Below are 20,129 nucleotides of genomic sequence, written 5' to 3'. Positions count from 1 at the left end.
TGACTCACACTGTCTAGGCACTATCACACTAACCTGCTTTTTTGTTGTTGTTTGTTTTAATCCATAGCCTTTATCATTGTCTGAATTTCCCCATTATGTGTTTATTCTATGGTTTCCCCACAAAACATAACTTTCATAAGAGCAAGGATGTGTCCTTCTTGCCTGGGACAGCCCCTAGGTGACAGCCATTCCAAACTGCCTTAATTATATCTTAACATACACAAACTGCTTCCAGCCTCCTCAATGCTGCATCCTCTGACACACCAAAGACACCTTGATCTCTCACCTTTTATGTAAGACCATTATGCTCAGGAACATCTCAAAGGCTGTGATGACTGCATTCTAGTGTTTACTTGTTTACATAAAAGTTGCCCCTAGTGATGCTAAATTCCTTAAGGGCATGAATGAGCTCTGATTTATCCTTAGAACAGTGCATGGCCTACAGTAAACACCAACTAAGAATTTATTCTTTTTTTTTTTAAAGTAGTATTAAATTATGTAAGACTCTTTTTACTTAAGTTTCAAAGGGAAGCATAACTTCTAACTTGACATATGCATTAAGAATGTATTCATCAAAATACAATTTCCCAAAAGACAACTTCAGTGTTGAGAAATCATTTTAAAAAATTAACTTTAACTTTTCTATAGTTCTCTCTTTATTTTATATATTCTAATCATCTTCTCTCTTGGCTGACATCTGTTCAATCTGGAAAGCCCTTCTTTTTTACTCAACTGATTTCTTCCTTTGATCATTCCATTTTTTATTTTCTGTGTTTTTTCCCTCTTTCTGGAGGAGTACTGACAAAAACTGCACATTATTATAGAACACAACTTTACTGTTTTGTTTTCAGTATCCCTCTTGATGATACTGAGGGTTTTCTAGAGGGTGTCAGTAGAAAGGGAGGAACAGAAGATGAATAGCATAACAAAGGGTTAATGTCATCAGGTTTGAACAAAGAAAAGATCCAGGTTATAAATAGCTCATTTTATATATATGAACTATATAGATGTATAATCAATAATCTATAAATATATATAAATAGTTACATTAACACAGCCCATATCATTCACAATCTACTACTTGGGACAATAAGACTCCAGGAGAAACTTGGGAAGAACAAAATCATCCTCTACGTATCCATCTCTAGAAGTAAAATCTGTAAGTAAGATCTCTTAAATCTTCACAAAACTTTATTATTTTTTAATCTGTTGTTTATAATTGTTATATTCACAGGTAATGAATTTTGATAAAAGTACAGAAAGCAGAATGAGATGCTGGCCGGATCATGATACTGAGAAAACTTTCTTTAAAGTTGCTGAAGTACCCTTAAGACAAAGTGACAGCAAACGTGCCCAAGATCTCCCAGAGAACCCAGAGACAAAGGTCCTGCTATAGCAAAGAACTCATTACATCTATTCAAGATAGTAGGCACCTCAAATCTGGCCCTGTTTTCTCGGTAGTTTTATTATCAATAAGTGATAGCTTCATCTGTTCTATGCTGTTCTTTTCAAGTTCTATTTTAAACTTTACATCAGAGTTCCATTTGATTTATGTCCTCTTGGTAGTAAAAATCTTTAGGACTCTATTTTAGGAAGCAAGATGTCTCCATGAGTAGTTCTCACTAACACTGAAAACATCTAGGAGTGGAGTGGTCTTGAAGCCTAGAAAATGTTTTCTTTTCCACTACTACTTGGAAGACACAAGTCAACTGTATTTTTGAATTCCTCTCTTTCATTTATAACTTTCTTCAAATTTTAAGGGGTATATTCCTAAATATTATCTATTATTCAAAAAACCAACCACTCAACTCTATTCTGTGATCTTCAGAGTTTTGTAATGTGTTTATTTTTTTTAAAGTTTTGATAATTTGTAACCTAGCTTTTATTCTAAAATAAAAGCCAACTTTGAGTTTTAAAGATACCTATGGCTATTAATTACAGTATTAAATGGGAATATCATAAAACAATGAGCTTATATTCCTTACTTGCCCTCATAAGGGGAGTTATAATCACCTTTAGAATTTCTTAGACCGCCACAACAAAGTTATGGCTGTAAAAGTATGAATGTCCAATTAAATCTTTGAGAGATTAAATTATAGTAAACACGGCCTTGACAATGTACCCCGATGCATTTTTTTACATTTGTATCCAAATGGAACAGTAGAGGGCGCTGCTGCTAAGCAGGACAGAGAAAATCCCCACCTTCTACTGGGCTCCCTGAGAAAGCAGATCTCCTTTCAGAAACTTACTACTGCAAAATTCTAACTTGAGGCTATATGAATAATAACTCATGAGAATCCTTTTTTTGATTTTAAATTTTCTTTGCTTTTGAATAAAAAAGAGCAACTGTTGTTTAACCTAGTATGTCACTGTCAATTAAATGTTTCTTTCTAGGAAGATTTGCTGGTACAAACTTCATTAGTTGAGGGAAGACACAAAATTAGGAACCCACCGTTGCTGAATTTGATCTTACCATTGAAGCCATCCTGGTCCAGATCTCCCAAAGGTGCTATGGCACTGCCAAACCTTGCAAAGACCTCAAACCCATTCAGCTTGGTTGTCTGGAAGTCTCCTGAGGCTCTTTGCAGAGACACGGACACCTGCCCCACCTCTTGGAGTTTGCCATCAGAACCACGATCCATGAACAGAGGTGCTCCAATAAACACATCTGCATAACTAGAAGAACAAAATCTTCGTCACCAACGCAAGATCAAATTCCATCTATTAGCAATATCTTTTCTTATAAAACCCAGTTTCCCTCTTTCTGTATCTCTAATAACCAAACTGAAGCACAGAATCATTTCAAATTCAAACCTTCCTCCTACTCCTATAAGGAACCATGAGTAATTCATAAAAATTACTTTATTCCTTCATAGCAAAAAAGCTACTGAAAGTAATTATGAACAACATAGAGATTTTCCCATATTCATGATAAGGTTGCTTCAAACTGCTTCCTTAAATAGAAAGATTAGCAGGAAGGGGACAAAGAAACAGAAGAAAAAAATGTTTAGTTTTAGTAAAGCACTCATAAACATGAGAGGAAAACTGTTCCTGGAAGCATCTTTTTAAACTTACTCATCACCATTAATGTCAGTGGCAGCAACAGAAAATCCAAAATATGCAGCCATCTGGATAACAAAAAGAAAATGAAATGTTTACATTTCCTCCAACTAGTTTGGACAGTTAATATCTGGGTTGTTTTTTTCTCTCTGCACATAGTGCTTCAATCTTAATTTCTTTTCTTTTGTTTATACTACCAACACAATCAGGTAATGAGGCTTTTTTATGTTCCTAGATGTATGGGCGAAACATATCCCGTGTATATTATTTCAGTGTCTTCAACACATCCTACTTAAGTCCAAGTATAATAAATGCTCCTTCCCAGGGCTAATCTCCTGTCTCCCTTCCTCTCCACTACTCAACAGGTGCCAGATACAGACACACTATCCGAAAGCCATACAGTCACAGAGAGAAGTTTAAAATGAGCCCAAGAAGTTATCAGTGGGAGTTTATGCAGTAAAGATAATAGATAATAATTATTAATAAATCATAATTGTTTCTCCCTATGTGAAATCACTGCTCCTCTCAAGAAATCACTGGTTAGAGAGATACTGGAATGGCTTTGTTCTTGTCTCACGACTCAACTGATGACTTGCCAGTGGATTTGCTTTTGAATTACACACAGTAGAAATGTTTTTGGATTTATTACAGGATTATGCATAGAGTGAAGGAATGTCCTTTCCCCCACTACAGGAGACTGGACCATCACAGACAGAACAGCCTGGCTGGAAATAAATGTGAAAAGAAAAGTTCTAGAGATAGCCCAACATGCAAAGCAAAACTAAGAGAGATAACAGTTTAAAGATGAGCTAAAGTGAGGAATGAGCCGACAAACCAAAAGAAGTAAAGTTAGCAAAGCTTCCAAAATTTGATTAATGGAGCTATCAAAAGGGAATGATACAGGAGATTCCTACATTACCTATTCTGGGTTGATTCAGTACAACTGAAGACAATGAAAGGGGCAGTCTGTATTCAATTACAAGATCAGAGCATGTGTATAAAGTATATTGTATCTGTAGTGCACTTTAATAGAATACTATTTTTGGGTCCTAGTCTTGCAGGGTGCTCTGCTTGAAAGTGTAAAGAAACCAGAGCACTTACTGAGACAGCGTTATCCTAAGCACCAGGACTAAAACATTTTCATTTGATTATTACTACAACCCCATAAGGAAGTTACAAGTATCCCCCTTTTTACAAATGACCCACCAGATTTACAGTGGCATATACCTTGTCCAGTGCAATAAGACTGAGAATTTAGAGCCTAATTCTGTCCTAAAGCAAAACCTATATTTTCCCCCTACCACAAAACAGCTGAGGAGGACTAAAGAAAGCTTCATGGACTGTGTACAACATGATCCAGAGACACACATGGGCATCCAACAGAAGAAGCTGCTGGAGGTCAAGAAGTCACAGCCACACAAAAGGATAACCACCGTTGTCCCAACTCTTACCAGCCGTCAGCTGCAGGCCACTCTGTGTTGTGTGCCAACCCTGACTGCCACACATGAGGTTTCTGGAGATCATGAGTCTACTTCCTTATTCTATCAATCCTCTCACACAGATGAACAATCTCTACTGAACAAGAAGTGGGCTTGAAGATACATATTTTTCCTGTACCTACTAATTTTCCCTTTGTCTTTCCTAACTTGTCATTTAATTCTCTGAGATATACAATCAAAATGTTGTAAGATGCCGCTGCAGAAAATGTCTAGTACCTTACAGTACTATTTTTTTAAAATATTTTTAATTCAATTAATTAACATATAATGTATTATTAGTTCCAGAGGTAGAGGTCAGTGATTCATCAGTCTTATATAATTAAAGGTACTACTTTTTAACTGAAGAATTTTTTTTTAAGATTTTATTTATTTATTTGACAGAGAGAAAGATCACAAGTAGGCAGAGGCAGGCAGAGAGAGAGGGAGAAGCAGGCTCCCTGCTCAGCAGGGCTCAATGTGGGGCTCAATCCCAGGACCCTGAGATCATGACCTGAGCCAAAAGCAGAGGCTTAACCCAATGAGCCACCCAGGCGCCCTTAACTGAAGATTTTTTTTTTCATGCACTACACGTGAAGTTTACTTATAATATCTATAATATACACATCTGTGCCAGGTTTTGTTTTGCATCAAATAAAATTAAAAGGCATAGATCACTTCTTAAGGGAGAATTTGATGACATCAGCAAAGAAAAAGGAAGTTTTTGTGGTTTTGTGTATACAACATGTATACCTGCAATTTCTTTATTTCCTTAAAAAGCAAGCCATAATGTGCAATTACAAAAGGCTCTGCTTACACAAATTACTTTGGTTAAAGGCGAATTCTTTAAAGCTTACTTTATATTTACAATACTGAATATTAAAACAATACTTATTATATAGTCAATGTAAAACATTATGATGTTATGAAGAAAAATTTCAAAACATTGGGAATGCTAATGTTAAAATGTTAAAATGAACAAAACATTTTAAAAGCATACCTGCTCACCAGTAAAATTGTATAAGGAGGACATGTTTTTCCCATCATAAATATAAACCTGTGGAGGAAAAACAAAAGCATATGAAATATAGTAAAATATATGACAACCCAGAGTTCTTTTTTTAGATTCCTTTTAATTTTCCTACCATTCCCAAAGTCCTTGCTGCTCTTGGAACACCTGAAACAAAGTCTGAAAAGAAGAACATGATTACTCACTTTTAAGACCAATATTGAAAACTACAGGAAGAAATGGATATATCAGAAAACTTCAAGTTCTGTTTTATTATTTCAGTAGGAAACAGATTTTAAAATCTTAAAAATTGGTACTCCAGAATAAATGACCATAGTATTTTTTAACTACAAAAATCAAATCTTTACAAAATACAGAAAGATTCTTGAGAACCCTCAAATAAATGCATGTGTGCCCTCAGGCATTTGTAATCTTATTAAAAAGAATGGCTAAGATAAAGTGACCTAAGAACAAAAGAAGCCTGTATCTACAGTAATGACAAATAATACAGAACAAAATGAAATAGGGTAGAGGTGGCAGTGACACAGGAATATGGTCAAAACCAGGCAGTCTCTGACTCCTAAACTGAGCTCAGAAGGAAGATGGATGGACAGAGGATGGGGTAACAATCTTACAGGAAGAACCCAGAAAGTTACAAATTATATCTACAGAAAGAAGAAACTAAGCCCTTCCAAGAGGACTCAAACTACTGAATGTAAGAAGGAAGAAGCGGAAGATAAAATACATTGCTAGGGGCTGGAAAGGAGCAGGCGGGAAAGACACAGGAGCCCCCAGCAACCTGCTGGCTCGGCGTTCAGCAGCTGCTAGAGAAAGTTTAATATAGACCAAGCTCAAGTCATGTACTAACATCTCCCTCATTTCTATTGTTACATTATATAGCAACGTTTTCAAACTCTTTAACTGCTGAGGTTTTTCAATGGCACCTGTTTTTCAATGGCACCTGTTTCAGATGCTTAGTCTATGTCTTTAGAAAAGAATTAAATATAGCTTAAGTGCATCATACCATCTATGCCATCGCCATTAAAATCTCCGACAGCCACAGAATAACCTGAAGGAGGAACAAAATGAGAAACACCATCAGGACACACACAGTTACCTACAGCATACTTGCTGAGTAGGCTTTCCCTGAAAATATTTTCAAGTAGGACAGACTGCCGAACAAGCGGTTTAAAGTAGGACAGACTGCCGAACAAGCGGTTTAACGTGCACAGACCTACTTAGACACGGGTTTTTTTCAATAAATATATACAGTACTGTAAATGTATGTTCTTTTCCTTATGGTTTTCTTAACATTTTCTTTTCTTCTAGCTTACTTACAACGTTAACTGACTGTGTTATTGCTAAGGCTTGCAGTCAACAACAGGCAATTAGTTAGGTTTTGGAGGAATCAAAAGTTATATGCAGATTTGTGAACTGCACAGGGGTTGACGCACCTAAGCCCTGCATTGATCAAGGGTGAAAATAATTCCCTTAGTAATGTAATATTTTGTTCTCTAGAGGTAAAAGATTCATATACAAATGGTAAGTGAATATAAAGGAAATAGCTAAACATTCAAATAGTATAGCTCTATTAGAAAAATAAGACTTTTACCAATTTTACAAAGGAATCTGTTAAGAACAGTAGATTTCTTATAGATATGGAGAAGAGATAGAAGTTTAAGATTGCCAGAGGCAGGGGGTCACAGATGGGCAAAATGCATAAAGGTGGTCAAAAGGTACAAACAGCTGCTTATAAATAAGTCATGAGATGTAATGAGAACATGGTGATTTAATAATACCGCATTGTATATTGGAAATTTTAACAGTAGAATTTAAAAGTTCTCGTTACAAGAAAAAAAAATTCGTAACTGTGTGTGGTGATAAATGTTAACTAGACTGACTGTGATTATTTCACAATATATAAAAATACCAAGTCATTATGTTGTATACCTAAGAGTAATATAATATTACAAGTCAATTATATCTCATTTTTTTTTAAATGGTAAATCTGTAATTAAAGAAGAAACAAATAATAGATTTCCTCAATCAGCAAAGTACAGCTTCTGTCACATGTACTTGGTTTAATAAGAGAAGTTTAAAGGGAGGTAATAAAACTTAGTAAGTCTTAAAAACCATAGTTTAACACCATGAATAATACAGTAAACAGAAGCCTAGGAGTCAGACTGTCTGGGTTTGAATCTTAGAACAGCAATTTATTAAGTGAGTGACTTTAGGCAAGTTATTTTGCCTCTGTGCCTTAGTTTCTTTACCTACAAAATGGGAATAATAGCACTATACTTTTACAGACTTGTTGTAAAGATTAAGTCAATACAGATGAAGCATTTAGAACAATGCCTAGAATATGCAAGCACACTTTAAAACTTATTTATTAGTACTGGGGTGCCTGGGTGGCTCAGTTGACTGAGCCCCAAGTTAGGCTCTGTGCTGGGCGTGGAGCCTGTTTAAGACTCTCTCTCTCTCTCTTTCTGCCTTGCCCCACTCCCTATTCATGCACTCTTTATCTCAAAAAAAAAAAATTAAATTAAAAAATAAAAATAAATAAGTTATTTATTATTAATCATCATTGTATAAATAACCACTCTTAAATTTCAACTACTGAAATATAACCTAAGTACTCAATAACAATCTGAAACTGTTATGTTCCTGTTCTTTATATTTAAAAAAAAATCTTAATCTATTTCAACATAAAAGATCTTCCAGCTTAAAGTAGCATATGTGAATACAGGAAAAGGAACACTGCAACTCCAGAAAATGAATACATATTTTAGTTTTACTCACCCAAATAACTGTCATCAAAAATAGCTTGAGCAGTCCGAGTTGCTAACTGGTTATTATATTTGATGCTGTAAACTTTGGGATCATATTTAGATACGATTTCTGCCACCTGATCTGAAATGAGCTGACCTGAAAAATATATATAAAATAAGTTTCTAATGGGAATTTATGATCCAGATGATAGAAGGCACCTGCACAGATAGCATTAGAGATGAGTATTTCTAATTCTTAAACCTTAAATAACTCTCTATAATACCAGGTCTGAAATCTAATATTTCTAAAGTCACAATTACTTCTATTCAAGATAGTTCTTAAAATTAGCCACTGCTAGTAAACAAAAGTTATGAATATAGGATTTGTCTTAATTCACAAAGAAAATCGATGTTAAAGAACTGGAATAATAAAATCAAGGGCTGTTTCCCAAACAAATATTAGAATTTGAAAATCCATTTAAATAATTACTTTTTCTTTTATAGTAAGAATAATTGGTTCAACTGTGTTTTTTTTTTTTCTCGCCCCACAAATTATTTGGACACCTTTAAGAAGCCTGAATGGGTAAGCTCACTTTTCTTCACAACCTTAAGTTACCAGGTCAATAAGAAATCCAGAGCACTACACAAAAATCAGATTGTTCCCTACCCTAAGAAAGGTTGGCTAATTTATCAAATGTCATCTCCATACATAAAGAAAATAATCTCTTCATTTCTGCTGTTTTAGAAAAAAATTCATAATTAATGTTTATCAGTCTGTTCCAATCTGTCCAGTCACAGAATTTGAGTCATCTATAAGGGTAAGAACACTTTCTGTTTGAGTCACTACGTTATGCTCTGTGCCTAAACAGTACCTAACACATAGCAAGAACTCAGTAACTATTCCTTGAATCAAAGAACATATCTGGGGCGCTTGGGTGGCTCAGTGGGTCAAGCCTCTGCTTTCGGCTCGGGTAATGATCTCAGGGTCCTGGGATTGAGCCCTGCGTTGGGCCCTCTGCTCAGTGGGGAGCCTGATTCCCCTTCTCTCTGCCTGCTGCTCTGCCTACTTGTGATCTCTCTTTCTCTCTCTCTCTGTCAAATAAATAAATAAGTAAAATCTTAAAAAAAATAAGGAAAATGCCATCATCTCTTTTGAATAAAATATTGTAATTTTATCTATTTGTACAGAGGTAATTCTGAGATCTATGGAAAAATTCATTCTGACATACTTATTAATTCAGAGTAAAACCTGCTGATTTTACTCTTATTAGAACAAAATATTCTCTGTCCAGCCACTCAATTTTTCAATGGCATAGCCTAGACAATTTATAATAAAATACCAATCAACACAGTGTCAATTATCTCTATCAGTCCTAACTTTTAAATAGGAATAAATAGGCACTATAGAATACTCAAAGGTATTACAAGAACAAGTCATCTAGTTCAGTCAGTTAAGTGTTTACCTTCAGCTCAGGTCAAGATCCCAAGGTCCTAGGATCGAATCCTGCCTCCCTGCCTCAGCCTCCTTGCCTTGGGCTCCCTGCTCAGTGGGGAACCTGCTTCTCCCTCTCCCTCTGCCATTTCCCTTGTTTGTGCTCTCTCTCTCTCTTTCGAATAAATAAATAAAATTAAAAAAAAAAAAAAACTAGTCACAAAAACATGTTCACAGCTATGTCTCCTAAAAAGGCAGAGTGGTAACAAGTGGTCCTGACTGAGAATCACAGAATCATCGCTGGTTCTCCAGTACTCCCAGCAGACACTTCCCTCCCCTCCACTGAATGACATAACTAGCACTGAAGAAAATAAATAAATAAATAAAATCCGTGTTTTTTATCTTACTAGAAAGCACTAATATCTCCTATTTTAATCTTCTATGCAGTTAAGCTATTTTTGTTTTCATTTTTAAACTGTAAAACCCAAAACGGTTTTCCTACATCATTTCATACTTTCCCATAGGTGTATAAATTCACTGAAATTCACATTCTTTTGTTTCAGTGAGTATGTTGATCCATCTCTCCCTGATTTTTCTCTCCATTTTCTCCTTTGCCACCCCTTTCAACTTTTTACTTATTCCCATTTCATCCCTTCTTATTTTCTTTCTTTACTATTTTTCTTCAGTAAATCTCTTCCTTTAGTTTCCTTTTCTATGAAGCAAAAGCAAGCATGGATTTTCCTACAAAAAAGCAAGTAAGGAAACCATAGTGTCGAATACAGAAGTAAATTCGGAATTAGAAAGTATTTGCACATTAATGTAGTCATAGATTTCTTCCAAATATTGGTAATGCTTAAATATCAGAATGCCAAAAAAACAAAAGTTCTGACATTGTAAACAGCACTTCTTAGCAGAAAACGTACGAATATATGAACTAAATAAATATCCATGTGTACGTAATGATAAATGAAACTAGTAAAGCAAGTAAGCAAATTTAGTTACCTGTTTTGAATCTGTCAACAAATAATGATCTGTTATGCATTTGTACAAATGGTAATTTTACTAGGCCTCGCAAAATGACTGAAGCAAGTGTTTTATATTTATACTAATGCCAGTTTAATTACACTTTTTTGAAACTTAGTAAGATCCTCTATTTCAAAAACTCCCCCCACACAAAGAAATCACTCTTGATGTCAGTAATTAATGAGAAAATAACCACTTAAATATTCTAATGAGCAAATTCAAAATACTTTAAAACCATGAGCTTTCAGAATGCCAAAATTTGCCTGTCATAGATCAGTTCCACACTTCCTAATGCTTACATCATAGCCTCTGGAGTACAGAGATGAAGAAGCATATGCCACAAACAAAAATAAATTGTTTTAAATTACTTTATAGATTTGCTTTATTATTTACTTTAAAAACATTGTTTATTTTCTCCTACGAATATATATATAAATATATTACAATATGCCATATATTTTATTTTCTATATATCATACTATATATAGGATACTACAGTCCTTTTAAAAAAATACTGTACAACAGATAGTGATTATACATTTAAATTGTATTTTTCAATTTCTTCCTTTAAAATAATTTGAAAAATCTCAGGCATATAAGCCAAGAAAGCATTCACAATCATTGCTGAGTAATTTAAGAAAATATTAACCTACCTTGCCAATAAAAGCTACCAGGACCACCAAGAAGTACTCTATCAGCCTGGATTAAATCAATCAATAGAAAGACACGTATTTAAAAACAGGCAGTTTGAAAGTTGAAAGCAATGTAATACACATAAGAGCTATATATGCATACACATCTAACATTTAATATATATAAAAGCTATATACATATATATACATATAACAAAATCATAAATCTCAAACTCCACTAACTCATTCTCAGTAAATTTTCATTGCCCCTTTGCTAAAATACATTAGAATACAATACAAATAAAAAAATAGTTATAATGATTCAATATATGAAAATACACAAACACACACACTGATTCTATAGATCTGGCTGCTTCCTATACTTGTTATGAAGGACTACTGCAAAATATTTCTGAGTTACAATAAAGACAAAAAGTCACTGATTCTATTACATTTGTGACTACACAGGCAAATTTCCTTCCTAAAAAATCATTAAAAATTCTTTGGCTAGGGGCGCCTGGGTTGCTCAGTGGGTTAAAACCTCTGCCTTCAGGTGCCTGGGTGGCTCAGCAGGTTAAGGCCTCTGCCTTCGGCTCAGGTCATGATAGCAAGGTCCTGGGATTGAGTCCCGCATCAGGCTCTCTGCTCCACAGGGAGCCTGCTTCTCTGCCTCTCTCTGCCTGCCTCTCTGCCTACTTGTGATCTCCGTCTGTCAAATAAATAAATAAAATCTTTAAAAAAAAAAAACAAAAAAAACCCTCTGCCATCAGCTCAGGTCATGATCCCAGGGTCCTGGAATCGAGCCCCGCATAGCAGGGAGTCTGCTTCCCTTCCCCTCTCTCTGCCTGCCTCTCTGCCTACCTGTGATCTCCGTCCAACAAATAAAAATCTTAAAAAAAAAATTCTTTGGCTAAGGAAAAATTATTTTTCATCCTGCAGATCTACACAGAAATGAAGTTAGAAGGTAAAATTTTCAGGGTATATTATATATACGAATTACACTTGACTAGTATTTCTTGTATCTATAACAAACTGTAAGTATCTATTTCAAGGAAACTGTGTTTAGTGTTTGAGCATATTTTGATATTTCTTCCAACTGGAGAGAAAATAGTTTTCCCCTCCAAACATATATAGCCCTAAGATTTCAACGGACAATATCCTGCCCTGGCTATGAAAAAGATACTTCTAAATTGTCTACTTTAAAAAGATACTTTTCAGGGGCCCCTGGGTGGCTCAATGGGTTAAGCCTCTGCCTTTGGCTCAAGTCATGATCTCAGGGTCCTGGGATCGAGCCCCGCATTGGGCTCTCTGCTCAGCGGGGAGCCTGCTTCCCCCTCTCTCTCTGCCTGCCTCTCTGCCTATTTGTGATCTCTCTCTGTCAAATAAATAAAGATAAATCTTAAAAAAAAAAAAAAAAAGATACTTTTCACAAATGAGTTGAAGAAAGCAAACAGTTAATTTAGCTACGAATATTCACGGTATGAGACTATTTCTGGGGTTACAGTTGCATGGGCATAGGTACAGAAAACACGGACTTTTTTTTTTGAATCAACACCTATTTGAAAATATTTCATGAAAGTTTAAAGCTAGTATTTATTAATATACTTCTTGTTTTGCTTCCTCAAATTTTGAATTTTTAGTAATTACAAGTAAATTTTGAATTATGAATCTCAAACTGAGTGATTTAAATCAATTAGGAAGTAAAGAAAGTTAACTATAATTATAGTCCTAGTCTAGAAAAAACTTTTTTAGTAAAGATAAAATACAAATTTTAAAAAATAAAAAGCTTTATTAATTTTCTGAATTACGTAACTGTGTAGTTTCTATTGTTTTAATAAATTTAAGGCATTTTCTAAGAAAGTCATATTGAGCTTTCTAAGGATGCTCTAAATTAAATCAATGTATGTAAGATTTCTCTAGGTATAATTAATATTCTCAGGCTGATATTCAAAATGTTCCTATATCCCAGTCCCCCCCACCCAAAAAACCCACATACACAAAAGAAAGTGATACAAAGAAAAATACTCCAGAAAATTTTCCTTTGAAAACATACACTGAACTGTTATTTTAGGAAAACGGATAAAAACTATCAACTCTAGAGAGCATACTAGCTTAGTGAAAAATACATAGAGCCACACATATGAGATTTTTTACAGTAATTAAATTGTCCAACTTTACTTGGTGCCTGTAGGCACATAATAGATGGTAAACATGCATATTTCTCAGCTTTTATGTAACAAAACTACAATTTTGTAATAGAGCTCCTACTGACAAGATTTTGTGAAAAGCCAATTCCAGTCAAACAGGAAAAACTTTAGCATTATATAAATTTATCTAACTGGAAATTTTAATATTAAGTCATAGTGGTTATCTGCATTTCTACTGTCCTCCATTCCCATTCTGATGTCTATTTCAAATAAGCCACATCTTTTAGGGAGAGAATAATATAAGGCAAAGAATATCAAAATACATAGGTCATTTTTATTAGCTATTTTCCTAAAACTTGTAATAGTTATTGAGAAGCTGAAGTATTGAGCAATTAATTTTTAACAATGGTTTAGATAATGAGATAGATCTGAATCTCACTCAGTCTTAAAATAAGAACTTACTTTGGTAAAATCAATGCTGAATCCTCCTTGACAAAATCCCTGTCCATCAGCATCAATATTTTCTAAAATAAAAAGATTAGAAATATACACAAACCCAAAAACAAGTAACATAAAACAAAACATGAGAAAAATCTCTATCACTGTAACCATAAGACAATGTACCATGAATTGGAAATGTTCATTCACTCAAGCACTTAATGAGCTATTATCACATTCTGAAAAAGTTAGTATCCATTTTTATCAGCACCATTTTCTCAGATAGGGCAAGAGAGATCAAAGTACATGGAATAGTCACAAGGAAACAGAAACATCCCCTAAAATGGGAGATTTAAAACTTATTTTTAACCACAACCTACAGCAAGATTTTATATCATAACCCATAAAACCCAATATTTACATGTTATATGTGTATATAATAGATTCATCGAGAAGACAAAATTTCACAAAACAGTATCAGTATTACCATGTACGATATATTCTGACATTTTCCATTTCATTCCATTTTTAAAAAAATTATTGGCTATGAACCACTGTTTTTGAACTCATGAAACAAAGATGAGTTGTGTTCTAGGAGTTAAAAACTCCAATCCTAAATTCCTATTATTACCCTACAGTGTCTAGCCTATGGTCTTCACAAATCTATTACGAATACTGGTAAAGAGATACATACATTCCTAATACATACTTACCACACATACATTTTGTAGCCAACAACAATAAAAAAAACTATTAAAAACGTAGCTTGGAATTTTGGGAGAAAGCCAGGCTTAATCTAACTTAATGTAGAGCAAAGAACAAAATATGAAACTATCTTCACAACCTATTTAGAACTGCAGTCTAATGAACGTGAACACCTTTAAACATGACACTTTCAATTATTTTCCAGATGATTAACGGTCTCACTAGTTAGACTCTTTTGTAGTTACCTTTTATCTGGTAGTTTTCACAAAAGGAAACGATTTCTGGACAATTAGCCAATTCATTCAAATTAACTCTAATCATGAGTAATACTGTACCTAGAATACAAGTTAGGATGAACCTGAAGACTCTCCCTTGTTTTATTTTGAGGGTAACAAGGAACAATGAAAACACTACTCTTTAGTTATCAAGGAATTCTTCTATTCTATGTTACAATACGTAAATCATTATGCTATATAGTATTTACTAAATTTCCCACCCAAACACAGGAACCAAAAATATCTATTTTCAGTACAACTGAAAGGACAACTTCCAAAAATTTTTGTCAAATACTCCCATCAAAAATTTTGAACACATTCTAAAAACCTGGGAACTGCCCCAAGATTACACACTTAATAACTAAATTTAGATTTGTTTTAGAAAATAGCCTCAAGAGTGTAATGCTACCCCAATGTAAATTTTTCTAACCAAGAGGGAATGGGAAAATGTGGGCTGGGGTTTCCAGTATTTAGTGAATCATACTGAGGAATCCTGCTCTGACCTCAAGTCAGCCATTTATTTCCTTTATTCAAGTTGTATTCAGGGGAATTATTTCAGGCCATTTATAAAGACATCCCTTTTTGATTATCATACCGTATATTTATCTGCCTTATTTGGTTTCCCAGAATGTCCAGCTAGAAAACATGATCGTCCTTTAAAATTTTCTTAACAGGTACGTATTAAACTGATGGCAATGTAAAGAATTTTATGCTAACCACAAGCTATTTCAGTGAAGGCTTTTGTTTTCATTCCAACAAATAAATAATATTACTGATTATGATAGTAAGAGCAGCTAATGTTTATTAAGCCCATTCCCCAAGCCACATACTGTACTAAAGTATTTTCCAAGGCATTATCTTTTAAAATCTTATGCAATCCTATGAGAGATACTATTATTATTCACGATTTATAGATAAGGAAATGAAGGCTTACAGAAATTAAGTAACTTGACCAGAGTCAGCCAGCTAGTAAATGAGAGAGCAAGGATCTGAGCCCAGTGTGTACACACCATTAACCTGCACTATCTCAAATCAACAATGTACTCAGAATTTCCTGAGTAACAATCAAGGGGGAAAAAAAGGCAACTAGCTTTCAAAACAGAAAAATCTACAGACACAGCCTGATCATGGAATATTGGAAGTATTTAAGTTACAGGATTTGTGGCTCTGGAACTTTTAGAGAGACACCTGGCCTATTGTGTAAAGCCATTAGGCCATAGATAGTTATGAAAAGTCAAAAGCAAATATAATTAGGAATAAGGAAATTTTTTACTGACAGTGAAGTTTCATGCCCAGGGTGTCCACACAAGTCATGCTGAAAACAAAAGCAAACAAACAAACAAAAAGCCCCACACACTACCAAAACAAGCCAAGTTATCAATTAACAATGCAGCCCTTCAAACTTGGCATGTAAAATCAGTCATTGGCTGCATAATTTAATGAAGCATGAAGAAAATACAAAATACAAAAACTGTACCTCTAAAGTCTGTTATCCAAATCTGTGTTTTTAACAAGGGTGAAACAAAGGCCCAAGTAAATCACGCATAGCTACAGGAGGTTGTTGACAAAAGGTGAGAATATAACCCAGGTTCTCAGATTCCTTTTCCTGAGCACATTTTTTTCCTGCGGCCATGTTGCCCCTTGTAATCTGGGCCTGTAGGTAGCTTCATATCGCAAAGGTTACACCAAAAAGCATGCATGTACAATGATCAGGGGAAACTGAAAGCCAGATTTATTAGGAAGAAGGGCATTCACTTTGATTTTTGAAGTCATTCTTTTGTTTTTTCAAAGATTTGAGGTATTATTATTTGATCAGGGATCAACAAACTTTTTCTGTAAAGGACCAGACACTATTTTAGACTTAGGGGCTATATGGTCACTGTGGTAACCACTCAGCTCTCCCTTTATACACAGCATGTAAACAAATTGGGGCGGTTGGGGGGGGCAGTATTCCAATAAAATTTTATTTATGAAAAGAGGCTCACAAGCCAGTTTTTTTACCTGATTTGGATGTTAAATACTTCAGAAAATAAGGTTGAAAACAATTTTACAATTTCTATGCCAATATGTAAAATTTCTGTGTCTAAACCAAACAAACAGAAGCATTATGTAACAGAAACATCATGCAATAACTGCCTTCATCCTTTAAATACATGCTGAGAAAAAAACTGGTCATCACTGAAGAGGCAACATGACAGAACCTATTAGCCTAACCCGACAGTGTATCCCCAGTGCACCATCATCAGAATGCTTGTTTTCAGACAGGTACTGAGTACTCTTCCACATCCAGAAAAATCCAAACCTGTATTTGTAAAAGCAGTATGTACTTCTCATGGATAAGCTCTGGTTAACACTGAGGCAAGTGAAATGGAAAATATTTCCCATGGTTAGTATTACAAGGTAAGGATTCATTTGGAGTAAGACCTGGGTTCAAATCCTCATTAGACTACTCACTACTGGGGCGCCTGGGTGGCTCAGTGGGTTAAAGCCTCTCCCTTCGGCTCAGGTCATGATCCCAGGGTCCTGGGATCAAGCCCCGGATCAGGCTCTCTGCTCAGCAGTGAGCCTGCTTCCTCCTCTCTCTCTACCTACTGGTGATCTCTGTCTGTCAAATAAATAAATAAAATCTTAAAAAAAAAAAAAAAAAAAAGACTACTCACTACTATAAGATCTGGGAAAAAAATTACTTGTAATCATCCTAATCTCAGTTCCCACATTTACCATGTGTGAATAAGGGTGATTTTTATATGTCAGTCCATCATGTAAGTGGGAAGTTACAAACCTTGCATGCAAGAGTTAGCTCATTCCTCATAGCTATAAGATTATCTTTTCATAACAGGAACATCTTTGCAATACAGCAAAACATGAATTTAGTTCTCGCATGTTCCACATACCACAAAGACAGGATTCCTGTGACCAACACAGCAACACAAAGGTGATGATACAGATGGCATCAAGCACTGAGTGTAGGGCTGCCAGCCTCCTCTGGTCTGTATGCTTTCTGGTCTATCCTCATAAATAATGCAGTTCTGGAGGTATCATTCTTTTGATGTGTACCTCTCACTTACAACAAATAGGGTAAAGTTGGTGGATTAAGAAGTGTTAATAAAAATCATTTGCAATTTCCTGAAGGTTCAAGTGCTTAGAATTTTGAAGACTGAAAAATTCCTTTGGCCTGGTGTCCTAAGTCAACTAACATGGAAAAAAAAAAAAATTTTAGCACTAACAGTCTTACATGTTGTACTTCTATTATTAATTCCCTCTACCAAACTATCTGGTGACCAATGGAACAAAGAAAAGTATCAGTCTAAGGTGGCTCAGTAGGCTAAGCATCTGGCTTCAGCTCAGGTCTCAATCTCAGGGTCCTGCGATCAAGCCCCACATAGCTTACTGGGGAGTCTGCTTCTCCCTCTGCCTCTCTCCCCTGCTTGTGCTCTTTCTCTCTCTTTTTGTCTCTAATAAATAAATAAAATCTTAAAAAAAAAATAAAAGAACTGGAATCTTCTTTGGAAAAGCATCATCGAAACTATAAGTGCTCAAAATCACCTTTAATCACAATATGAATTTCATATAAAATTTCAAATAATATTAGACAACAAAGTGAGATCTTTTCAACCATCAAAAGAGGAGTAAGCTTGATAAAAGATGAACAGAGAAAGTCTGATTTAAAAGAAGGAAAATTCAGGAACGCTTGGTTGATTCAGTCGGTAGAGCATATGACTACTGATCTTGCTGTTGTGAGTTTAAGCCCCAGGTTGGGTGTAAGGATTATTTAAAAGAAAATCTTTCAAAAAAATTTTTTAATAAAAAAAAAATTAAAGGAGGAAAACTCCAACATAGGAGTCCTGAGCTCAATGCTTCACCTTTCTATATAAACTCTGGCTCTTTTTAAAGACTTTTTTTTTTTTTTTTTAACATTTAACACCATTATTAATATAAAACTCTAGTTCTTAAACTTTGGTATCTATGAAATTGCCTTGTGGAGTTTTCCTAAAAAGGAAGGTACCCAGGCCTGACAGAGGATCTATTGCATCAGAATCTTTTATACAGGAGTCCCACACCTATGTTAGAGAAGCTCAATGGAGCATCTTTTGACTCACATACAATATGTCTACAATTTTTAATACACACACACACACACACACACACACACTTGTAACAAAGTAGGCTTCCCAACCCTCTTTTAACAGCTGGTACAAACTTCCTACACATACTTGATCTACATGGGGCATACTCCACAGTCTTTGTTCCATCCTGAAGAAAACATGTTCCAACAGGCTCTCTCTCCTGTTTCATTTCAGTCCTCCAGTGGTAGAGTGGGGCACAGGCCTAAAATCAAAGGGGATAGTCCACAGCATAAAAATTCCCTGAAAAACTGAGCGTTTCAGACAATCTGTATTACTCTAGAATTCAAAAACACTTTCTAAGCATTAATAAAAATAAATCAAACCTGTCTTATACCAAGAATTCCTTATTACCACAGTGGATACAGATTTAAAAAGTACTTTCCTCACATATTCTTTTTCAAAATAGTTACCAAAACTATTTCATATAGCATTTTTCTTGATATTATGCACTAGCTGATGGGTCACACATCAAATTAATGTTTTAACTAAACAACATTCTCATGCATGTAGAATATACCCTGAAATTATAAAGCAAGTAATTTGTTATTAAGAAAAAATAGGGATGCCTGGGTGGCTCAGTCATTAAACATCTGCCTTTGGCTCAGGTCACCATCTCAGGGTCCTGGAACCAAGTCCCACACTGGGCTCTCTGCTCAGTGGGGAGTGTACTTCTCCCTCTCACTCTGCCTGCTGCTCCCCCTGCTTGTGTGTGCACTCTCTCTTTCTCTGGCAAAGGAATAAATAAAATCTTAAAAAAAAAAAAAAAAGAAAGAAAGAAAGAAAAAGAAAAAGAAGAAAGACTTCAGAGTGCTTATTTTACCTACTTTCCAAATAATGACCTTTTTGTTTTTAGTGTTACAGATTTTAACATCATGTACAAGCAGTGAAATAATGCGTATTTTAATAACATAGTAATTTACCAAAATGAACATTTAACTTGCTGGAAGAAGGTTCAATTAACTTTTTGTAATACTCTTTTGAAGCAAAACATTAACACAAACACTGCAGAAATTAATAGCAGGTTATTTTATATCTACC

The 20,129-nt window shown here is 34.8% G+C and overlaps 1 protein-coding gene across 1 annotated transcript in view; it reads right to left on the bottom strand.

Moving 5' to 3' along the window:
* Window positions 1-20,129, bottom strand: part of ITGAV (integrin subunit alpha V) — a 102,819-nt gene that overhangs the window by 35,308 nt on the left and 47,382 nt on the right. Inside the window, exons 4-12 of the mRNA XM_044242501.1 lie at window positions 19,179-19,293; window positions 14,009-14,070; window positions 11,421-11,466; window positions 8,344-8,469; window positions 6,569-6,613; window positions 5,681-5,724; window positions 5,536-5,592; window positions 3,076-3,128; window positions 2,474-2,676 (exon numbers count right to left, since the gene is read on the bottom strand). Of these exons, the coding sequence (XP_044098436.1) occupies window positions 2,474-2,676; window positions 3,076-3,128; window positions 5,536-5,592; window positions 5,681-5,724; window positions 6,569-6,613; window positions 8,344-8,469; window positions 11,421-11,466; window positions 14,009-14,070; window positions 19,179-19,293 (751 nt within the window). The remainder of the gene's footprint in view (window positions 1-2,473; window positions 2,677-3,075; window positions 3,129-5,535; window positions 5,593-5,680; window positions 5,725-6,568; window positions 6,614-8,343; window positions 8,470-11,420; window positions 11,467-14,008; window positions 14,071-19,178; window positions 19,294-20,129) is intronic.

The sequence above is a fragment of the Neovison vison genome, chromosome 3, assembly GCF_020171115.1.
Source record: "Neovison vison isolate M4711 chromosome 3, ASM_NN_V1, whole genome shotgun sequence".
NCBI lineage: Eukaryota > Metazoa > Chordata > Mammalia > Carnivora > Mustelidae > Neogale > Neogale vison.
The sequence above is the reverse complement of the archived record's forward strand: the minus strand, read 5'-3'. Positions and strand labels throughout refer to the sequence as shown.